The sequence below is a fragment of the Haliaeetus albicilla genome, chromosome 16 (assembly GCF_947461875.1).
Source record: "Haliaeetus albicilla chromosome 16, bHalAlb1.1, whole genome shotgun sequence".
In the NCBI taxonomy this organism is placed as follows: domain Eukaryota; kingdom Metazoa; phylum Chordata; class Aves; order Accipitriformes; family Accipitridae; genus Haliaeetus; species Haliaeetus albicilla.
In genome coordinates, this window is record NC_091498.1 from 33,109,838 (window position 1) to 33,131,344 (window position 21,507).

General features: G+C 53.3%; 1 protein-coding gene across 1 annotated transcript; it reads left to right on the forward strand.

The window, feature by feature from the left end:
• Positions 1 to 7,137: 7,137 nt before the first annotated feature.
• Positions 7,138 to 20,427, forward strand: ANO9 (anoctamin 9). The gene is made up of 23 exons (XM_069804420.1): positions 7,138 to 8,090; positions 8,329 to 8,445; positions 8,720 to 8,856; positions 9,139 to 9,188; positions 9,779 to 9,837; positions 10,049 to 10,131; positions 11,933 to 12,067; positions 12,179 to 12,275; positions 12,615 to 12,675; positions 13,753 to 13,835; positions 14,273 to 14,377; positions 14,923 to 15,087; positions 15,179 to 15,215; positions 15,780 to 15,891; positions 16,197 to 16,254; positions 16,433 to 16,530; positions 16,735 to 16,904; positions 17,438 to 17,590; positions 17,933 to 18,080; positions 18,759 to 18,878; positions 19,116 to 19,209; positions 19,360 to 19,472; positions 20,400 to 20,427. Exons 1-23 carry the CDS (start codon positions 7,926 to 7,928, stop codon positions 20,425 to 20,427), a joined length of 2,388 nt encoding a protein of 795 aa, XP_069660521.1. The 5' UTR covers positions 7,138 to 7,925.
• The last annotated feature ends 1,080 nt before the right edge of the window (positions 20,428 to 21,507 follow it).

Here is a 21,507-nt window from a genome sequence, read left to right on the forward strand (position 1 = left end):
GCCCAAAGTGGTTGGAGTCTATCGGGCTGATGTGACGGCATGGTGGATTAGCACGGGAACACCTGACCGGCCCCAGCAGCACTAAACAGTGGAGGGTGATAACATCTTAAATAGTTCTGGCTGCTTACAAAGGGTTTGTGCGGTTGCAATACCTCGGCACATGTACAACATTTCACGTCTGTCATGGTTTAACACCAGCCAGCAACTAAGCACCACACAGCTGCTCACTTACTTCCTCTGCACCCAGTGGGATGGGGGACAGAATCGGAACAAAGTAAAACTCGTGGGCTGAGATGAAGACAGTTTAATGGACAGAAAGGAAGAAAATAATAATAGTTATAATAATAGTAATAAAATGACAATAATAATAAAAGGATTGGAATATACAAACCAAGTGCTGCACAATGCAATTGCTCACCACTCGCTGACCGATGCCCAGTTAGCTCCTGAGCAGCGATCCCCCCTGCAGGCCAACTCCCTCCAGTTTATATACTGGGCATGGCATCACATGGTATGGAATATCCCTTCGGCCAGTTTGGGTCAGCTGCCCTGGCTGTGTCCCCTCCCAACTTCTTGTGCCCCTCCAGCCTTCTTGCTGGCTGGGCATGAGAAGTTGAAAAATCCTTACCTTGGTATAAACACTACTTAGTAACAACTGAAAACATCAGTGTGTTAGCCACATTCTTCTCATAGTGAATCCAAAAGATAACACTATACCAGCTACCAGAAAGAAAATTAACTCTCCCAGCCAAAACCAGGACAATGTTTTAAGCAGATTTTTCACCAATGGACTGGAAGGTACATCATCTCCCTCCCTGACTTTAGTTGTTCATGCTGCCATCCTCAGCATCAGTCCTCCAAGAGCAATAAATGCTGAGACGGTGCATTGCAGGAGGGTTGCCTGGGAAGGAAAGCACTGAAAGAGGAACATCATCAATTTGGTCACCTGCCCTGCTGCAAAAAGAGCTAAATCTTGCCTAGGCAAAGCCAAATTCCTCCTAAACAGAAGCAGCAGTGCACCATCTCCTCTGAGTGCCATGAGAGATGCTGCGGGGGTCGGATACCTTGGACAAAGCCAATCTGCAGGCACAGACTCACCTTCCCCACTGGCTAGTAAAGCCTGTGAGTTTTTGGGACTGCTGCTGGATTCCCACATTCAGTTAGCTGGCCCATCTGGAGAGCAAAGTCCTCCCAGTCCTACTCGGCAAAGTTTGCAGGAGGAAGAAAGAGATGTGCAGGTGGAGTGACGTGGCTGTCCCACCTACACGTAACCCTGTTTCCGTTTAACCCAGCAGTGCTCACATTGCAAAGGTCTTCGGTCTTCAGTCAGGAGATGTGGAAAGCACCATCGATCCTATCTTACAAGGCTTCACTCTCTCTCCAGGTAAACACACACATGTTCTCCCACACCCATGGAGAGCTGCTGGTGATAAAGACAGTTTTCCCCTCCTGGCCAGGCCTGCAGATTGCCTCTGGGAGACTAAAGGTCTGCCCGCTCCTTCCCCTGCTCTGCTTTTCATTTCACACACAGCAGGAAATTTGGAAGACAAGTTTTGGGGGGGGGGGGTCCCTCTTCTTTTTTTTTTTCCTATTTTTTAAAATTCGCAGGTCTGATTCCAAGTCTGTTCAAGGCACTTGGCAAAGTCACAGAGTGATGTTGGCTTGACTGGGAACAACACTCTGGAAATGCTGGCTGCCTTTCCTGCCAGGACGCAGCCAGATCACTCCCCAGGATGTACTTTATTTAAGAGCAACACACAGCAATGCTGTTAGAGAGCCCAAGGGAATCCAGACCAGTTATTGGCCCTTCTGCTACACCCAGGAAAGGCAGCTCTTCCTACCTTGGAAACTAAAGCAACAAAAAAACCAGAAAACAAATATAAGGAGAGCTGTCAGACCTGGTTTACACATAACAACCTTTTCACTCATGCTTTTTGTTAGAGAGCTATACCCTGCTCCAAGCTGTAGCTCCAGATGGATCAAGCCTTTATGAACAAAAAAAGTGCTCAGTGATTTGGTTACGATTTCCAGTGGGCCACAGCCCAGCTTCCCAACACAAATGCCATCAGGAAAGCCGAAGCTGAAGCAACTGTACTCTAGTAAATCATCTAGTACACTAGTAAATCTACCTACTTAGAAGTGACAAGATTTTAAGGAGCAGGGAGGCAGGAGGGCTCTGTGGTTTGGAGGAACATTCAGAGCACACTTTGATGCTTTCCTCTTCAGCCAGGAGGGAGGGGACACTTGTTCTTAAGGACTATAAAACACTTACAGATGTTCCTGTAATCATTGACGCCAAACCCTGATGCCCCTCATGCAACAGCACTATTGCACAAAGGGAAGAAAAGCACGCGACTTCCAGTGCTGTTTTTGCCAGCCAGCGAGGCGTGAAGAAAGGATTTCTTGGTCTCTGTTCAGTCCTTCCAGGAAGCCAGATTTTTCTCTGAGGTTCACAGAAGGGTTTCTGAAGGCCACATAGGGAAACCAAAGTGGTGGAGAGCAAACCAGGCCACTGTCCAAGGCAGGGAGGAAGAGGGCTGCGTTCAAGTGGAAAAACTGTGGAGCAGTCTCCTCACTTATCGGGAAGCTCATGCTTTCCCTGTTTTCCTTGTCCTGGCTGGGAACAGGCTCACCCTTGGCTCCATCCCATCCACTCTCAAAGCCTGTGCTGCTCCCATCCCTTACCTCTCACACCCAGTCTCTTCTGTGGAGCCCAGACTTCACCCTTAGAATCGGGCAGGTTACGCACAGCTCAGCTTTATTTTCTCCTTTTAGGTTTAATGGTTTTTTTCCCATCTTGTAAGAAAAAGTTTAACACTTTCTAGACCTTTTACTAATGCCTCCTTCCTCCTTTTGGCTCGCTTGTGACAGCTCTTTCAGGATGTTCACATACTTCCTTCTTTTGGCCCCTGTTTGTGACACCTCTCTGGGGATGTTCACAGAATACAGCAAGCAGCGTTGGCACCGAGAGGGGCGAGGAGGAAGACAGAGGTGGCAGAGCACTGGGGTTGGCAAGAGGAACGCGGCACGGCTACCTGCCGGCTCTGCTGGGCGGTACTGGGCTTGCCACTCCTTTGAGCAAGGGTGAAGGGCAGATTTCCCACCTCCTCCTTGATATCTGCCCACTGCCAGGCAGAGGCAGCTCCCTCCCATGAGAGTCCCACACGGAAGTCAAGTCACTGCTCCGTTCACATGAGACCTCAGGCGAAGGAGCTGGGGAAGGAAACCACGCTCTGCGAGAAACCCCAGGAGCCTCGCGGCTCGTCCCGCCCGTGGCCCCAGCTTCACCATCTGCCCGACAGACAGCTCCTCAGAGATCTGCCCGAAGGAGCAAAAAGACCGTGGGGGAAAGAGAAAGGCTCCCCACTCCACCATGCAGGTAGGAAACAGAAACTGCTCAGCTATTTCCAAGAGGTTGCTCTTCAGCACCTCTGAGCCACCTGTAGCTTGGAAACATGGGACACGCTAAGCTCCAATCTCGACCACTCAAGTGCTTTCAGCCTTTAAAGTACTCAAAAAGTACTACAAAGCTCCTGTTCCTCTTTCCAGCCAGCAACCTCATTCCTCCTGTGAATGTGCGATGGGGAAAGTGGTGCGTGCCGCTGGCTCTGCAGTTCCCTGCAGCCGGGGAGCGAGGCAGAGCTGAGCCTTGGGCTGCTCCCCAAGGTGCAGCAGGGTCACGCAGGGCCCCAGACGTTGGTACCAGAGTTCAGAGGTGCCAGAGCACAGGTCAGAGGAGGATGGTTTGGACTGAGACCAGATCTTCAGCTTATATAAACCCAGGGAAAGGCACTGCATATAGCAGCGGAGATGACAGCCCCAGATGCTTCAGGAGCACCTGAAATAAAGCAAGGGGAGCTGGGGAGCTGTGAAGTTTAGTTTCTCTAGCTTGAAAGAAAAGATGTGGTTTTCTTTTATTCAAAAAGCCAGGCAAACTCTCTAAGATTGAGGCAGCTAGTAAATGTACAGGCATACCATCTGCCTGTTCAATTAAAGATTGTCACATTTCTTAGGAAACTATGAGGTAAGGTGGAAGTGCTGTAAGGGAAGCGTTTGTAAGAAGCATCCCTGAGATAAGAGCAATTTGATCATCTCAGTGTGGGTGATGGGAACCACCCAAACCCCCACCAATCCACAATTAGAAAGGAAAACAAGGATGCCAGATCCTATGCAGGTCCTTTGCCTGAGTTACTCACACAGGTGACTACACCCTCAGCCCAAGGGTGCCTGTTACCATCTCTCTGGAGGATCCAGTCACCTCACGCAGGGCAGCTGGTAACTTGGCCTGCAACAAAGGGACAAGGACCCACTGATACAGCTGGAGAGAAACCAGGCACGCTTCAGGGCACGCCAACCCTTTTTAACATTGAAATTCCTGCTTCTCACTGTGCCAGTTACTTCTACACCTTTGCACAGCACGCCTCCGATCCTGCTCCAACCACTGGGCAGGAAAGAGTGAAGCAGGCACCGTCCTCCTTGATAGCAGGGATTAGAGTCCAGGTTTTATACAACCGCTTCAGAGCCGCGGTGGCCTTGCCTGCACGTGGGGCCAATCTGACTGTCTCGTGCTGCCAGAGCAAAGCAGCCATAATCAGACAGTGTCGCCAGTCCCCCGGGGACAAAAAAAAATAAATAGGTGTGGGAGTACTAGTGATCCGAAGTCCCTGCCTTCTGCAGCTGTCCCTGTGTACAAGCCACATCTGGCCCCAAAAGCAGGCTGGGCTTCTGCACAACGGTCCAAGCAGCCAAGGCTTACAGCAGCCACTGTAATGAATTAAACCTGCTGAAATGCTGCTCTTCCATCATCTCAGGTTTGCAAATCCCCCTCTGTAGCTGAATGCAATTTTTATCTGTTAACTCTCCGGAAGTGGGTAGCGGGAATTGCCTGTGCTAATCTGCAAATAATTCATAAATTCCTCCCCATTTTTCAGTCCTACACAGAAGCACTCGCGGTGCCTGCAGAGCGGGTACCAGGTGGTAAATTACACTGCTATGGGAACACAGAGAAAAGCCAGACCCCACTACCATGACATCCTTATTGCCTAGAGAGCCGTACCAATTTTTAGGACTTGACTGGAAAATTAGAAAGCAACAAGTCCCTCCTGGGATTAAAATCAGTGCTTGCTATTTGAGGAACATGGAGAAGCAGGGACAGGATCTGGCTGCATCAGGTCTGAGAGACCAGCAATATTATGACTGGGAGTGCTGGTGGAGGAAGGATGCTCTGCTGACGCTCTGCAGGCTCAGCCTGAATGCTCTCCTGGTGGGGAAGGCCCTGAGGCACAGGCAGGGGCTGGTAGCACCATCAGGGATCGGGGGGCAAGGCTTCCGATACTCCAGCCACCCAGCCTGGCTACACAGACCAAGCCCCATGGCTGGATACGTCCCATTTGTGAGCCTTCCTCTGTAATCCCATCAGCCTCTTCCCCAGGAAATGGATGTGCTGGTCAGGATGCTCTGACTCCTGAGCAGGGCGCATGCCTGCAGATGGTGGAGGTGGGAACCACCTGGAAACAGAAGCTGCGATGCTAGCAGGTCCATTCACCTCGTCCTGAGCTCTGTTGGGGTCAACACCAGCAGCACAGCTGTGTCAAGGTGCTGACCCTAGTGGCATCTAGGAACACCTTGAAACCTCGCTGTCCGCAAAAGGTCGTTTCCCCTCCACATTGCAGGGATCAGCGATAGAGCTGTAAGCCTGGCAGCCCCAGCAGGCAATCTTTGCAGGATGAGGCTGGTGCACACGCAGGCTGAGAGAAACCAGCCAGGCAGGAATGAGACAATGCGACCTGCAGAGAGGGGGTGCCAGGCTAGATCTGTGCCAGCATCAGAGCATCAGCAATGGGGCAGAGCCCCGATGGGACTCCTACACCCTCCCCTGTGCCCAGAGAGGGGCTCTCGGCCAGGGACAGGGAAACCTGCCACACCAGCTAGGCACTTACCCACCTGGGGAGACCAACCAGAGCCAAAATCCAATTCTCCCACCCCAAAGCCTGCTTAGAACTTTGGCAAGAGCAGATGACAGCACCATAACCCCCCCTCTGCGTCCTGACCTAAACTGGGGCACCTTTTAGCAGTGAGAAGTTCTGGTTCTTATTGCTACAGCACCTCTGGGGGGAAATATCCCTCTTCTCAAGCCTTCTCACTTTGGCTTTCTGTTGGTCAGTCTCCTCATGGCTCTTTCCTTTGGGTGAAGCCAGGGCCTTAGCTCCACGTGAGAGCATTTGGCAGAGCATTTCAGCCCTGTCCTCATCCCGGTCTCTTCTGCTCCCATGGCCTCATTCTTCAGTGGAAGCTTGGGATCCAGATCTTACATCAGGGCATGGTTGCACCACCACTGCTCTGCTCCCAAGATTACAGCTGGATGAACTTGTCTGGCTGGCCACTGTTTCAGGTCACAACATCTTTGGTGGCAATACTGACTGACGATATCCCCATCCCCTGGCAGCTCCTTCCCACTTCTGTGCTGCATCACTATGCCCTCAGGAACAGCGGCATAACTCTTTGTGGGGCTGCACCATGAGTCACATCAAAGAACTCCAAAAAAAGAAAACCCAAATGCTGTTTTTAAGACAGGATCCATTCCCTGCCCCTGTCACAGCATGGTCTACAGAGCGTGTCTTTATTAAACTCATTGCATTCACTGGGATGTGAAGCCTGGCATGCTCTTGCCAATCCATTGAAAGGCTGGTTGGACTAATCCTTTCTTGCCTAAGAGGGAACTATGGCTGCAAAACCAGGCTGAGATCACATCAGGGAAGCCAGGCATAGAGGACAGGGACAAAGTGGTTTGAAGCTGATGCACCCCAGTTCTGGGCACCCACCAGGTCCGGGCCACCCAAGGGTGCTCGCTGCACCATCCTTTCACAGAGGGACACCGCAGGCTGGAAATCACACTGGGCAGAGGGCAGCTGCTGCCACAGGGCCACCCTCTTTGCTTCATGCACCACCAGAGCTGCACCACTTGGGTATCTGAGCATAATTAGGCTTAAATAGTGAAGGTGAGCAGCTGCAGTCGCCCCTGCACACTGCCTCCCTTCAGAGCTGGTAGCAAACGGGAGGGAACCAGGCAGAAGCCAAGTGTCAGCAGCTCATCTTCCCCTCTCTGTCCCTTGGCCGCAGACTGAGGCTTCTGAGGTGTTTTCCAAGAACTCGTTTTTCACCTGCTTTGCTGCAGTCTGCAGGGTTGTGCAAGCCTCCAATTGCCCGTGCCCGACTCTCCCTTCACCGGAATTTAAAACTACCTTCCCCACCCTTGCCAAAAAGCTAACAGTGCCCTGTCTGAAAGGAACAACTAAACAGGGGAAAAGGTTGATTAAAGATTGTAAAAACCACTGTAGCATGGAGGGAGACTTGAGTGTTGACACTCATCCAGTACAAATGTCAGGGCATCAGGTGAAACGAGACAAAGTGGGGTCCAGAACAGAGGGAGGGGTTTTTTTCCCTTCATGCCTGGCTCCCTTGTGACCCCAGGGTGCCATAAATTTTGGGCATTACATAAGTTCATTCAAGATGAGGCTGCACATACTCACAGAGCAGCATTCCCTCCAGGATCCCTAAACACAAAGCCATATTTGGCTCAGGAATTCTTCGAACTGGAGAGCAGTAGTGTATGGGAGAAGGTTTCAGACAAGCCTGTTCATACCCTCCTCCCTGGGCATCCCTTCGTGGCTGCTGGAAGAGGAAAACTGGGCCAGGTGGATCTCGATCTTATGTTGTAATGCAATTTTATCTACACGGGCTCTGTCTTTTTTGATGTACTGCAAGTACAACCAGTGACATCCGAGAGCACCTAAATGCCAGGTGGGCTTTGCTGACGGGCAGGTTTCTGTGTATCACAAGCAGAGCACTGCTCACCTGCACTCACCACCCGGAGTGGGGCAGCTTGATCCCAGTGCCCTCAGGAGGCTCTGATCCCGGGCATTGCGATGCCATCCAAATGTTTGCAGGGAGAGCTTTGCTCTGTGCCCAGACACGGGATCTCCCAGGGAGCCCACTGGAGCCTTGGCTGGTTTTCTCTTCCGCAGGATGAAATTCTGTTGACTCCCTGGAGGGATTTTCCTGTCGAAGACACGGACCCATTTGCCCCCCCGGTAAGCTTTGCTCCCTCTGCACTCACAGCAAGTTCAGCACAGCTCAAAGAGGGGAGTGGGGCAGTGTCAGGGCAGCTGCTGACTCATTTTCCCCATCCCCATTCTCCTGCTTACTCCCAGTTCCCAGGGACCCTTCACACAGTCATGATGAAGGTCCAGACCTCTGAGAGGCTGGAGCTGAGAGGGAGAGCTCTCAGCTTGCCACCCCCATAAATTCCCTGGTATTTTCTGTGGGCAGGATGAAGAGAAGTGGGATTTCGTCCTGGTAAGCAACATCCACAAAGTGGGCAGCGAGAAGGAGATCAAGAGGAAGAAGTTCCTGGATGAGCTGAGCAAGAAGGGGTTTGCCATCAAGGTGAGGTGCTGTAGGAGGAAAAGGCAGCAGATACTTGGCTATCTTGCGGTACCCAGCATCCAAGCATGGTTTGGGCTCCTGCATCCCACAAGATGGGAGAGACCTGAACCATTGAGCTGATCACCATATCAGTGCTGGAAAATAAATTTGCTCCACCAGGAGAGACCCCAGCCCCAGGACTCACACAGCCCCTGGCCTTTGCAGGTCTGCCCTTTTCCCTGCACCTCTGGCTCTACTCGCATTGTTCTAACAGCCCTTCTCTTCCACCCACTAGAAAATTGAGGACAAGAAGCTATTTTATGGAGTCCGTGCCCCAAAACAGATCTTCCGGAAATATCAGTGGCTCTTGAGGAACCCCGACAGCAGGCTGCAAAACTGCGATGTCCATCATGACATACCAGTGACCACCAGGTGGGTGCTGAGCTGGACTACTGACTTCCAGCATCTTGCAGTCCCCTTTCTCCACACCAGCATCCATTTTCCAGCTCAGCTCACAGTTGCCTCAGGCTTTTCATTTTCCACAGAAGGCCACCTCCACCCACCATGTGCAAAGTTGCCAGCTTCTCACTGTCCACAGCCAGCTCCCTATTTCTTCCCACCCTTCCTTCTCCCTTCCCTCCTCTGTTTTCCAGGGCCTGGAACACAGGTCTGTATCCCCAGAGCAGCCTTTAACCACAGTTTCTCCTTGCTCAGGATACGGATCGTGAACTTCATCCTGCAGAACACAATAACGCCCGACCTCGGTAAGGGAACAGGGCCAGCAGGGGTGATGCTCAGCCTGGGTCTGCAGTAAGGCTTTTGCCCCATAGCAGGCGCAGGCATCTCCAGCAGCCTCACCACCCCCAGGGACGATGCAGAGGGGAGGAGAAAGCCAGGGTGCAGCTCAGACAAGTACCTTTGCTGCTGCCTCCAGAGGCTGGGAGATTGGGACTGCAGGAACCAGCAACAGCCCTCTACTCCCTCTCCCCAAACCCCTGACCTCAGCTGCCCACTGCCACTCTCCTGTGTCCCCAGAAGAGCTCATTCCTCTCTGACACCCCAGGATGAGCAGAGCAGCACAGGCTTTCTAGCCATCTCTAAGGACCAGCCTAGCTGGCTTGCTCCCAGAGCCAGCCACAACACAGCCTGTGGCAGCCCAGCAGAGTAGCACAACCACAAGGATTAGTGCTGATCCCTTTTGAATAGTTCAGCCTCTCCCAGGCTTTTTTTTTTTTTTTTAACCCCCCTCAAAGGCTCCAGAAAAGGTTTGGGGTGATTCTGCCTGGCAGGGAATACACAGGCGCAAGAGCAAAGCTTTGTCTCACTAATCCTCTCCATTCTGCTCTGCTACCAGAGAAGCTGGATGAGCTGATAAAGAAGAAGGTCTTTGAGGCAACGTTTCCCCTGCACGAGGTGAGGCCAAGCACACAGGTGCCTGGGTGGAAAAGCCATGAGAGGTAGAGGAGCAAGACTGGGCGGGGGAAGATTTTTGGGTAACTGGGGCTGCATCAAGACCTCTCTGGATGAAGGACATGACCATGCTCCCAATAGCAGCCTGGGAGCTGGGCTGGGGATTAAGGTTGCCCTAACATTCCTGTGTCTGACCAATGTCTCTGCTCTCCAGAAAGAAGAAGTAAGGGAATTCCTAAAGGAGAAATGGTTTCACTGGAGAGATATATTTTGCGAACAGCGGATTGAGAAGATCAGGTAACACGGGCAGAAGAGGCACGGCAGATCCTTCTAACCAAGAGGTCCCACTTGAAATCCAGATGGCTTTATGCCCTTTGCCAGGGTCCTGTGTTTTCTTTTAAATCATTAGTTTGAACCTGGCTCTTCTCGCACATATTGGGCTTCTGAAGCCTGCAAAGTTCTTAGCCTAAGGGTTATCCCTGTGGCACCAAGCTCCATCTGCTAATTTTGCAGCATGAAACAACCCCCGCATCGGCACGGTTTTTAATTAGCTGTTTCATTTTCAACCACGCATTCCCATGTTCAAAAGGAAGGCGAGATGGGAACAGAGCATCAGTGCAGCACATCCAGCCTGAGGCAGAACTTGGGGCATTAAAGGCAACAAGGGCCTCCTATAACCACATTAAAACTCAGGGAAGAGCACAGCTCTTATTTTAAAAGGGGAAGAAAACTACCTCTCCATGGTCAGGGGAAGAAGGGCAAAAAGAACATGCTATTTAATAAAGTTGTCAGTGGGCTCTGTTAGGGAGATGAGATGTTAAAATGAAGATGTGCTCTCCTTCCTTATATGTTTACTACAGTTCACAAGTCTAGCAGAGGCACTAGGGACTCTTGATGCCTCCATGGTGCACAAGGTCAGACAACTCATCATTTCTAAGGTCAATGCATCATGACTTGTTGCTGTCATGGAAGGATTTAGGGGCCGAGTATGAAACTGGGGCAGGGGGAGCGGGAAGTGTTGGGTTTTTTGTTTGTTTTAAACAAAGGTCAGGGAGCACATCACCACCTTTGACTGCTGGTAGAAAGTTAATTCCTCTGGAGCATAGGAGCGGAGGCAGGTCCATCAGTCAGTAGTTACCATCATTTCTTACCTACGCCCCCAATCCTCTTCCCCACACCAGAAAAACTGGGATACTGCCACCATAAGAATGAGACATGAAAGCATTGCAGGGAAATAGCTGAGCCCAGAAGAAATTGCTCTGGTTTGAGAAACATTGCACCCTGCAGCCACCTCATCATCTTCAGGCCCAGTGTTTCTAAAACTGTTCTGTAGGTACTGATTGCAACTTGATCTCTCAACTGTTCCCACCCTTCTTGCCTGGCATATGGTCAATCTGACCACATGCAGGCATCTCCCCTTGAGTTAGACCCTCTGCACTCCCTTCATGGAAAGGCAGAAGCAGCACTTGTGGGACCGTGCCCACTTCATAGGGAAGTGGGCATCAGTGAGAGTGGCTCTCCTTGTGGCATATTAACCAAGGGGAAGGGAAAAAAAAAGGGGGAAGAAAAAAAAAAAGAAATAAAATCTCACTCCTTAGTTTGCATCAGTCACCAGGTTGACTGAGAACAGGAGAAGCTTCTCACAGGTTTCTCTAAACTTCTGCAGGACAGCGTGCCCTGCACCATGCAGTGTAGACCAAGGCAGCCCCCACAACGGCCTCACGTTGCTCTCCATCCTGCGTTCATCCCTCAGCCAGAGCTGTGCTCTCAGCGCGTCTTTGCTGTGCAGCCCCACAGTGACATCCACAATGCACTTCACTGCATTCCCATGCAGTCAGAGCACAAGGAGACCCAGCTATCTCTCCTTGCACATGCTGCTGCTGAAATCCCCTGGGAAATGCTGCACGCTTCTGGTTCCTCCAGCTCCTCTACTCAGTTGAGCTGACCCTCCCAATCCCAACAAAATCCCCAGACATGCAGACAGCACTGCCCCTCCTGGACCTGATATCCTTTTGGGAGTGGAAGAGCGTTTTCTAGCATCCCCTAACAATGTGGTCTCTTCCAGTTGCTGCAAACCACATCTCACCTTTCCTTCTAGGTGCTATTTTGGTGAGAAGGTGGCCTTGTACTTTGCCTGGCTGGGCTGGTACACCTACCTGCTGGGAATTGCTGCAGTGGCTGGACTGGTGGTCTTCATGGCTGGGATTACTGTTTTCAACTCCAGCCAGGTGAGGTAAGGCAGTTGGGAATGCCAAACGCGCATCCCGTTCACAAGCCTTTGTTATGCATGCCCCTTTGAGCCACTGTTATTCCCCTTTGCTTCCCTCTATACCTTTCTCTCTAGCAAGGAGATCTGTGAAGCCAGTAACATCATCATGTGCCCGCTCTGTGACCAGAAGTGCCCATTCTGGCTCCTCTCCGACACCTGCACCTACGCCAGGGTAGGTAGCCCTGTTCCCAAGACAGGCTCAATGCAAAGGGAGACACTCCCAGCTTGTGCTGTTCCCACACCACTAGAAAGAAAAGCCACCCCAGCAAACTGGCTACAACACACAGGAAACCTCCACTAACCTCTGTAATAAGGAGGAGGTATAGCCAGATCACAGTCCCAGTGTCCATCCCCTTCCTGCATTTTGTCCTCCTGGAGCACCCCGGCCTGTCTCAGGGGGGACCAGGGTGGCAAGAGGACTGCTGAGCACAGAGGCTTCTCCCCAGACCCCGAGGTGCCACAGCCCCTGCACCCTGCTGCTCCCATCACGCTCTTCCTTGATCTTCTCCAGGTCACTCACATGATTGACAACGAGGGGACGGTTTTGTTTGCCATGTTCATGGCGATCTGGGGTAGGTGTCAATGTCTTGGTGCCAAGCACACACAGCTTGGAAAAGGGACCAGCCCACTGTGCCTTAGGGGGAGCGTAGGTGGAGGAAAATGGGACACCAGCACAGCTCCACCATTCAGGAGCTTTTTAGTCCTTATCTCCTCTTCCTCCAGGGCCATCAGCTCCCCTTCCAGACAAGGCAAGGAACAAAATCACCCCAGCAATTTCCTTCAGCTCCCCAAACACTCCTTACCTGTCCTGCCTGAAAGCTTTTACTCCTTCACCCACCCTCCTGCAAAGCATCTAACAGCCTCTCTAGTCAGGCTTTTCTAGCACCAGCCTGTAAGTGGTGGCAGCTGCAGGAAGGAGGGACCACCAGATCCCTTATTAACCTTCCCAGATTTCTGCTGTGGACACAGGCCACTGGGCCATGAGCTGCTATGATCCCATCACCATATTAGCTACACATCTCATTTGGCTTTACTACAGCCCTTTCAGCTACAAACACCACTGCAGGGGTGGGCTGGGCATTTCACCTGCAAGACCATGGTCTGAGCAGGTCACGGACATGGTCTTGCGTGTCACTATGGGCTGGTTTACATGGGGAGAAGCTCAGGAAGGTCAATCCAGATTAACAGAAGAGGTGGTTGTAAATGTATTTGTAGATGTGTAGCCACGCTGGGGTGCAGTCCAGGATACCTATTCCACTTGAAAGGTGTATTTTTCATTAATCCAGAATAACGTGTCTGGCTGGCACCACATAAACATGCCCACCACAGCAGAACAGCCCTGATGCTTACTCTTCTTTATGCCAAAATTCCTACAGACACTAGAGCTGGCCTGACTCCCAGTGAAAACTCACCCGCACACCTCCATCCCCAGCCCCACGTGGGGCCGAGTGCTCATTGCTGCATGTCCAGGGTCCTTCCCGGTTGCTGAGATGCAGAGGTGGCTGCCTGTCCTCCATGGGCCAAGGGCAGTCCAGGCTGATTTGCCATCAGGTTGGATAGTAACATGACTATCCATCCCACTCTGCGGGACAGAGAGGTGACTTTGAGAGCTCCTCCAGTGTCACAGTGCTCTATCCTTCCCCCCACAGCCACTGTGTTCCTGGAGCTGTGGAAGAGGAAGAGAGCCAATGTGGTCACTGACTGGGACCTGTACAGGTGGGATGAGGAAGAGGTGAGGATGTCATCTTTCCTGCCTAGTGCTTCCCTTTTCAGGGCAGGAGTCAGCCGGACCTACAGAAAAGACACGTCACAGGGACCCCCTTGCCCAGCTTGATTCTCTGTAGATGTAAACATCTAATGGAGACACTTAAACAAGCAGCAAAGCCAACATCTGACAGTCCTAGGAGAGTCCTGGGAGAGACGGAGCCCTCCAGAGACTGACGCAGATGCTAACCACTTCTCTGCATTGCTAGTCACCTCTCCACCTGTACAAGGGCTCAAACTTAATCAGGATTGGACATGCTGTTGTGCGTTGGGTTGCATGTTCATCCCTGTTGTTCTCTGGTGCTGCTCATCCCATATGCCCATTAACACAATGACCCCTGGACTTCCCACTACTTGGGCACAGCTCTGCTGCATCCTTTTTTTTTTTTTTTTTTTTTTTTAAAGGAGGAGCTGGCTATGGAGCTGATCAATAATTTGCAACATGAACCCCGGCGGTACCAGCACTCCTACTTCCGCAGCACCATCATGCTCCTCTTGGTTCTGGTGATGGTATGTGCCAGGGTGACTATAGGAAGATCTGATTTAAGGGCACATGGGCTTTCCTCCTGATCCCTCCTTACTCTGCTGCAAGAACAGCACCTCAGTGTGTCCTATGGATAGAGCAAAGGCAGAAACCAGGTTATTAGGGCAGGTCCACGCCCATCACAAGGATCCAGTGGTATCCCTATGCTCACACCTTGCTGTGCTGATGGGAGAGGCCAACCACCCCTTGAGGATTTGGGCTGAAGACTCTGCTCTTGGAAGGCAGTGAGGATCAAGGCAATAACACAGAGGGTAGGAAGAGGCAAACCCTTGATGCCCTCATTTCTCCACGTGGGCCAACAGAGACAGTCTAGTCGAGTAGTTCAGGTGGAGACGTCCACCTTATGAACCTCTCATCCTTAAGTGAAAAGCACAGGCTTGCATTTGAGGCCAAGGCCAGATGAGCTCTGGTGAAGGGAACCAGGGTTTGAAGGGCTGGTGGTCCTCAGGCTGGGGTGGAGCACATGCCCTCCATGCACAGCTTCTCACCACCCCACCGCCCTCCTCCACAGATTGCCGTGCTGATCGGCATTGCCCACGCGCTCATCATTTACCGGGTGATAGCAACGGCTCTCTTCACCCAGAGCAACTTTGAGTTCCTCCGCGAGCAGGCCAACACGATGGCAGTGATGACAGGGGCCGTACTGCACTACATCACCATCGTCATCATGACCAAGGTGTGGAGTGAGACACAGGATGGGCAGCAGGTCTTCTCCTTGCTTTTCCACCATCAACCCTCCCCTCACATTTTATACCTCTCTCCTGCAGGTCAACAGGCACATGGCCCTCTATCTCTGTGACCTGGGTAAGGGAAACTGGGGGCTGTCTCCCACCTGCAGCGCTGAGCCACCCAGCAGTACCCAGGGACCGCAGCACAGCACCCCCTTGGTCCCCAAATGCAGACAGGCTCCTGGCCCGTTCCCTTCCTCCAGCATCACAAATCATCTACTGGGCAGCTCTTGCCATGCAGGTCCCCGTGGGAGGCCAGCAGCCCTCCAACACACAAGCTCATCTGTGGCCACCAGGCTGCCAGCTGGCTGTCCCACAGCCATGTTACACTTTGGAGGGGCAGCCACCCTACGGGGCTGAGACCTGGCACGAGCAGGAATCCACCACAGCTGCAGGAGAGCTCTCAATATGGTTTCCCTCCCAGCTGAAGGGCCCCTTCTCCCCCAGCTCACGGCTCTGAGGGACCTCCCTGCTTAGCTGGGCTCAGCTCCATCTAAGGGCTCAGGGGAAGGGCAGGGAAGACTCCACAAGGGGCAGACACCCTTCCAACCTTCAAAGAACTGCTGTGGCATCCAAGGGGGAGCAGGGCAAGGTCCCACCACTCTGTGACCAAGCCCCTGCGCCTTGCTCCCTTCCCCAGAGAAACCACGGACCTTCTCCCAGCGTGAGAACAACTTCACTGTGAAGATCTTCACCTTCCAGTTCTTCACAAACTTTTCTTCACTCATCTACATAGCCTTTTTCCTGGGACGGTGAGTGGTGGCTGGGAACCCAGGGGAGAGCAGAAGGGAGCCTGGGTTTGGGGCTTACCTCCCCAACTCTCCCCAGGGTCTAGGGACAGCCCAGTCCTTCTACCCACCTCACCAGGCACAGGGACCCCATTTGGGACCTCAGGAGGGCCATGACTTTTCCCCGTGGGCATGTTAGATGGGGGAGGCCCCTTGCCTCTCCACCAGTGCCCAGAGGATTGTGGCCTCCATCCTGCGCCTGGATGTTCATCCAACAGGGGTGAGCAGCGGGGCTCAACAGGTATCGCTGTTGTTGCTTCCTTGCTCAGGATCAACGGCCATCCAGGGAACTATGTGCGCATTGCTGGCAAGTGGAGGCTGGAAGAGGTGAGGGACTTGCCATGAAGCTCTCTGACTCACACCACAACTCCTACTCTGCCTTTCCCTACTGCCCAGCAAGGGTCTGGGAATCTCAGCCTCCTCCTATAGTACCTGCCTTGGCCAAACAGCCCCTTGGGCCAGGCCACCCTGCTTGCAGAGCACAACTCCTCTCATCCCTTCGCAGTGCCACCCCAGCGGCTGCATCACCGACCTCTTCATCCAGATGGCCATCATTATGCTGCTCAAGCAGACCATCAGCAACGTGATGGAGTATCTCATCCCGTAAGCTTTCCTCCAGCCCACGGAGTGCTCACTGGTGCTCCTGCACATTCAGGACAGCTTACGAGCTCTGACAGAGAGTAACCCTGGTCTTTGGGCCAAGAGTTCCTCCTTTTCCTTCCTCGGGTCTCCAGGGCTGTCACTGGCAGCAGTTCAGCCCTGCTGTCCTCTCCAGGTAGCCGTACAAACCGCTCCCTCCCCTTGCAGCTGGATAGCCCACAAGCTACGCAAGAAGCAGCAGCGCCCCAAGAAGAGAAGCATGATATTAGGAGAGGAGGAGGAGGAGGCCGAGGACCCCTGCAAAAGGCAGTGGCTGAGCAACTATCAGCTCAAGGAGGTCAACATCTTCAGCTTGTTTGATGAATTCTTGGAGATGGGTACGTAGGGCAGGGGGTCGAATGAGGTGGGATGCTGGGTGCAGAGCCACGTGCCCTCCTTGCCTGGAGAGAGCCTGATGCTGGGGAGCCCATACACAGGCAAGGGAGAGCTCTGAGACCCAGCTCCAAGCCCAGCCCTGCTCCAAGAGCTCTGGCACACCAAGGAGATCATTCCCAAAACAAAAGAGTGCGGGCAACTGTGCTGGCTTTGGGCACCTGCCTAGGACCTTCCTCTCCTCCCAAGAGTGCCAAGGTGATGGCTGTAACCCCAGGGCGGTCCCTCTGCCTGGCTGGCTCAACCAGTGCCCTGTGGGGCCCCCCCAGATCCCCCTCTCCGACAGCCCTGTGAGAGGTGGGTGTCCCCTGTGGGGGTGTGGGATCCCCAAGATAGGTCTATCTCCCCCTTTCACCTCTGCAAAGCCCCTCTGACACAAGCCACAAAGCAGAACAAACCCAGAGAGAGGTCAGGACCCTGCAGGATGTCCCCTCTGCTGTGGCTTCACACCAGCACCCGGCATTTTCCCCCTCCACAGTGATCCAGTACAGCTTCACCACCATTTTCGTCGCTGCCTTTCCCCTTGCCCCGCTGCTGGCATTCTTCAACAACCTCTTCGAGATCCGCCTGGATGCTATCAAGATGATGCGGCTGCACCAGCGCATGGTGCCCAGGAAGGCCAACGACATCGGTGAGATGGGGCCCAAGGAGCACTCTCCTTCCAGTGTTGATGCTTATGCAAATGGTGCCGGCACTAAGCCCTTTCTCCAGTGTGAAGCCCTTGAGCATCCATCCCTTTGTCAGGGACTGGTATCACTTCACTGTGGAAGTAGAAGAGCACAGGGAGAGCTGTGGGTTGGGGAAGGAGAAGCAATTTCAGACCCTGCAGAGGCTGAAGGGCAGCTTGAAGGCCTCCTTCCTTGACCTCTTCTGGCCATGCCAAACCTGTCCCTGAGCTGGGACTTGGTCTGCAACGCTGGAACGGCAGCAGTGAGCTGTCAGAGGGGCCTCGCTGACCGCTCCTTTCCCGCAGGAATCTGGCTGCAGGTCTTGGAGGCTGTCGGCATCCTAGCTGTCATTGGGAATGGACTGGTGATCGCCATCACATCTGACTTCATTCCTGTGCAGGTCTACAAGTACACATACAGCCCCTGCATGATGGAAAACAGCACGAGCGTGGAGTGAGTGCTGCCAGCCGGCTGCTCGCAGCCCTGCCTGCCTCGGTGCCACCAGTGCAGAAGAGGGAGGCAGCTGAGCGGTCCCCCACAGCAGGGTGGGGGGAAAGGGGAGCAGGGAAAGGTTTTCCAGATGGCACCACCTTCAGCATCCCAGATGGCCTCCCACTCACATCATCCCCGTGGTGGGTAAACTGGTACCCCTGAATGAAAAGAGCACCATGTAATGTTGGAGAGCTGCAGGACTGCCCGGGTGCCTGTGCACACTATCCCCTGCCCTCCCCCTTTTCCTCCAAGCCTTGGCTCACCAGCCCAGTTCAGTCAAACTGGACAGAAGCCTCAGAGACATTAATTTCCCCCAGGCTTTGTACAAATGGGTAGCTAGGGAGGGGAGGGAGAGCCCCAGATGGGTGCTGGCTTCCCCAAAATGGGAGGCTACAGTCTGTAGTCAACCATACTACTAGTCACCTGAGAAGCCACACAGCAGGAAAACTGTAGAAACGAAAGCTGCAGATAGACAGGCTTTGTAGCAATCAGAGGCCTTTGAGTCCCCTAGAAGACACAAGAGCTGCAGCTCTTGGTTAGGGCATGCCACAGCCCCCCAGCATGGCCATGAACCAGGAGCACCCACCTTCACCGCTGGGCCAATGTGTACAGACAGACATGATCTCTCCCCCCCTGCAGCTGCTCGACCGGCTACATCAACCACAGCCTCTCCGTCTTCCGCATTCAGGACTTAGAGCCATACACAAAGCTGTCCGAAACGCTGCCAGGCTTTCTCAGCAACGAGATCAAGGAGTGCAGGTAACAGCAGCCCACGGCCATTGCTCAGTAGCATTCCCCCCACCCCTTCCCCAAGCCCCTCACTGTGACATCCAGCCTGCAGCTGGGGAACGGGCAGGTGGTGGAGCAGGGCTTGGAGGCAGCCGTGCCGAGGAAGCTGCCAGGGCTCCTCTCGGACCCCCACGGAGGGAGCCGAGGCAGGGCATGATGCCCGGCACGGGGGGAGCCTGGGCTGGCACCGATGGGGCTGTGCTGCAGGTACCGGGATTACAGGAACGCCGATGACTACAGCTACACGGTCCAGTTCTGGCACATCTTCGCAGCCCGGCTTGCCTTCCTCATCCTCTTTGAGGTGAGCACCCAGGGAGGCAGGAGGAGGCTGGGGCAACTGGGGGGATGGCAGCAGGGGGAAACAGGCTGGGTCCATGCCACTCCCACAGGTCACATTAACTGGCCTGGAGAGCTCCTCACCACCTGTGGCGGCTCCTTTTGCTTTCTGCAGCACGTGGCTCTGTGCGTCAAACTGATTGCAGCCTGGTACATCCCTGATGTCCCCCAGTCGGTTAAGAATCAATTTCTGGACAGAAAACACAGCAACCTTCGTAAAGATCTGAGGTGGGTGATGCCCTGGAAGGTGCCCGGGGCTGCTGTGCTCAGAGACGGCACAGCATCCAGCAGGAGTCCTGCCTGGCCGCAGGATCCATCTGCTCCACAGCCCCACGATCAGGCTAACAAACACTCACCACCGCAGGCATGGAGAAGGTGGGGCCATGAGCTCCTGCCCTCAGGGCAGCTCCTCCATCAGCCTTGTCAGGGTAGCTTCTCCCCCAGCTTTCAGCCCAGCCTCTACTACATGGGACCTACAGCAGAAAATGTTCTTTCTAAGATGAGCTGCATTACCCATAAATGAAGATCCATCTCCCTTCATGCCAGTGGCCTTGCACACTAGCCCAGGTGCCTGACTTTTAGGAACTCAAGGCCAGTGAAATGAGTCCCACCTGAGGCAATTCAATACTAGTGCTCACCAGAGGAAGCGTCTGCTTGGCTTTGGCTTTTCCTTCAGAAAAAGGAAAGCTCCAAGTTAAAACAAGGAGCAACTTTGCCCAAATTTTCCATTTAAACTTTGTTTAAAAAAAATCAAGTATTTCAGCTGGAAACAGAACCAATGTAGCTGAGAGCCATAGGGCGGGCCGCCCTGGTGCTTCTTTCCTTCATGGACTGAGCCCTGTGTTGGAGGACAGCTCAGACTGCCCCTCTTCACAGTCACCTTGTCCCAGCTGCCACCCCAAAATCCAAGCAAGAGCAGAAGCGAGTGGGGCTCAGGAAGCACCACGCTGCCACAGTTCAGCTTTCAGGCTCTGGCTTCCCGTTGACGGAGGGATTTCCCACAAACAGGGATTTTCCACAAACAGTGTATAATTCTTTCTCCATTTGTTTCTGGCAAAAGGCCCTGCTCCCACTCTGAATATTTTTCCACACCTCCCCATTGCTTCCCATTTCGGACAGTTCCCTTCCACAACGCCCCTCTCCTTTCTCCCCCAGCGTGATGGAGTACTCCACCGAGGTGTAGCCACCGCCCACCGAGGAGAATGAGAAACACGGACTTGAGCCCCCCTCCCCAGCCTGGCAGTGCCATGGGTGCAGGAGAAACCACCGCAGCACCATCTGTGGAGACGGGCCATGTGTCCCGGCTGTGACCAAGCTTGGACTTGAGCTGGGAAGCGACAACATGACGGTGGCTTCGCAGGAGCAGGATGCTTTTCAACTTGCATGGCTGCGAGAAGGAAGTAAGTTGTGGCAGAGCTGCGGGAATGGCGCCTTCCCAGCACGCCGAGAAGCTGGGGAAGAGCTTTGGCACTAGGGACAAACCACAGTGCAGCATCCAGCCGCTGTCAGATGAGCACGACGCTGGTCTGCAGGAGGATGACCTGGCTTCCTTGTCAATCATTGCCTTAACATGCAACTCGGCATTGCAGGAAAAGCCAGCTACCTCATTCCAGGTCCCCTCTCCGCTCTTTTTTTGCACTTTGGCTTCTTTTTCCTCTGCCTTCAGTGACCTCCCTGCTCTTGCACCGCTGAGAAACTTGAGTCCTTCCTCTTTCACCACAGCCAGCACAATCCTTCTCTTGGCACCACTACCACATGGCTGCAGCTCCAACCTGCTGTTTTCACGGACGTTGGGAAAAATCCAGTTGTTAGCCTGGCTGTGTTTTGCTCCAGGCTCAGCCGAGCCTCTGCATCTGCCCTAAGCACACCCGACAGTTGTGCCTGGCTCAACTACCATGAGCAAAATGGTAAATAAACATAACACCCATGCGGACACAAGTGGCCAGATCTTCAGCTGCCGTTGAGTCACTGCATTCACACTGGTATCATTCCTGCCTCCCTCCTTTGCCATCCACATCACCCAAAGAAATTGTCCCCCCCCCAAACCTTTTTTTGTCTTAATGTGGACAATCAGAAAAGGCTGGAGCTGGAGTGTCTGTGCATAGCCCAGAGCTAGGGCTGTGCATGGGTGCTGGCTGGGGAGACACTGAAAAGAAGTTGGCGCTTTGGCCACACACAGTGGTAAAACAACCTGTTAAATGTGCTGGGGTAACAGAAATACTGAGCTGCACAGAAAATACTGAGCTGCACAGAAAATCCCGAG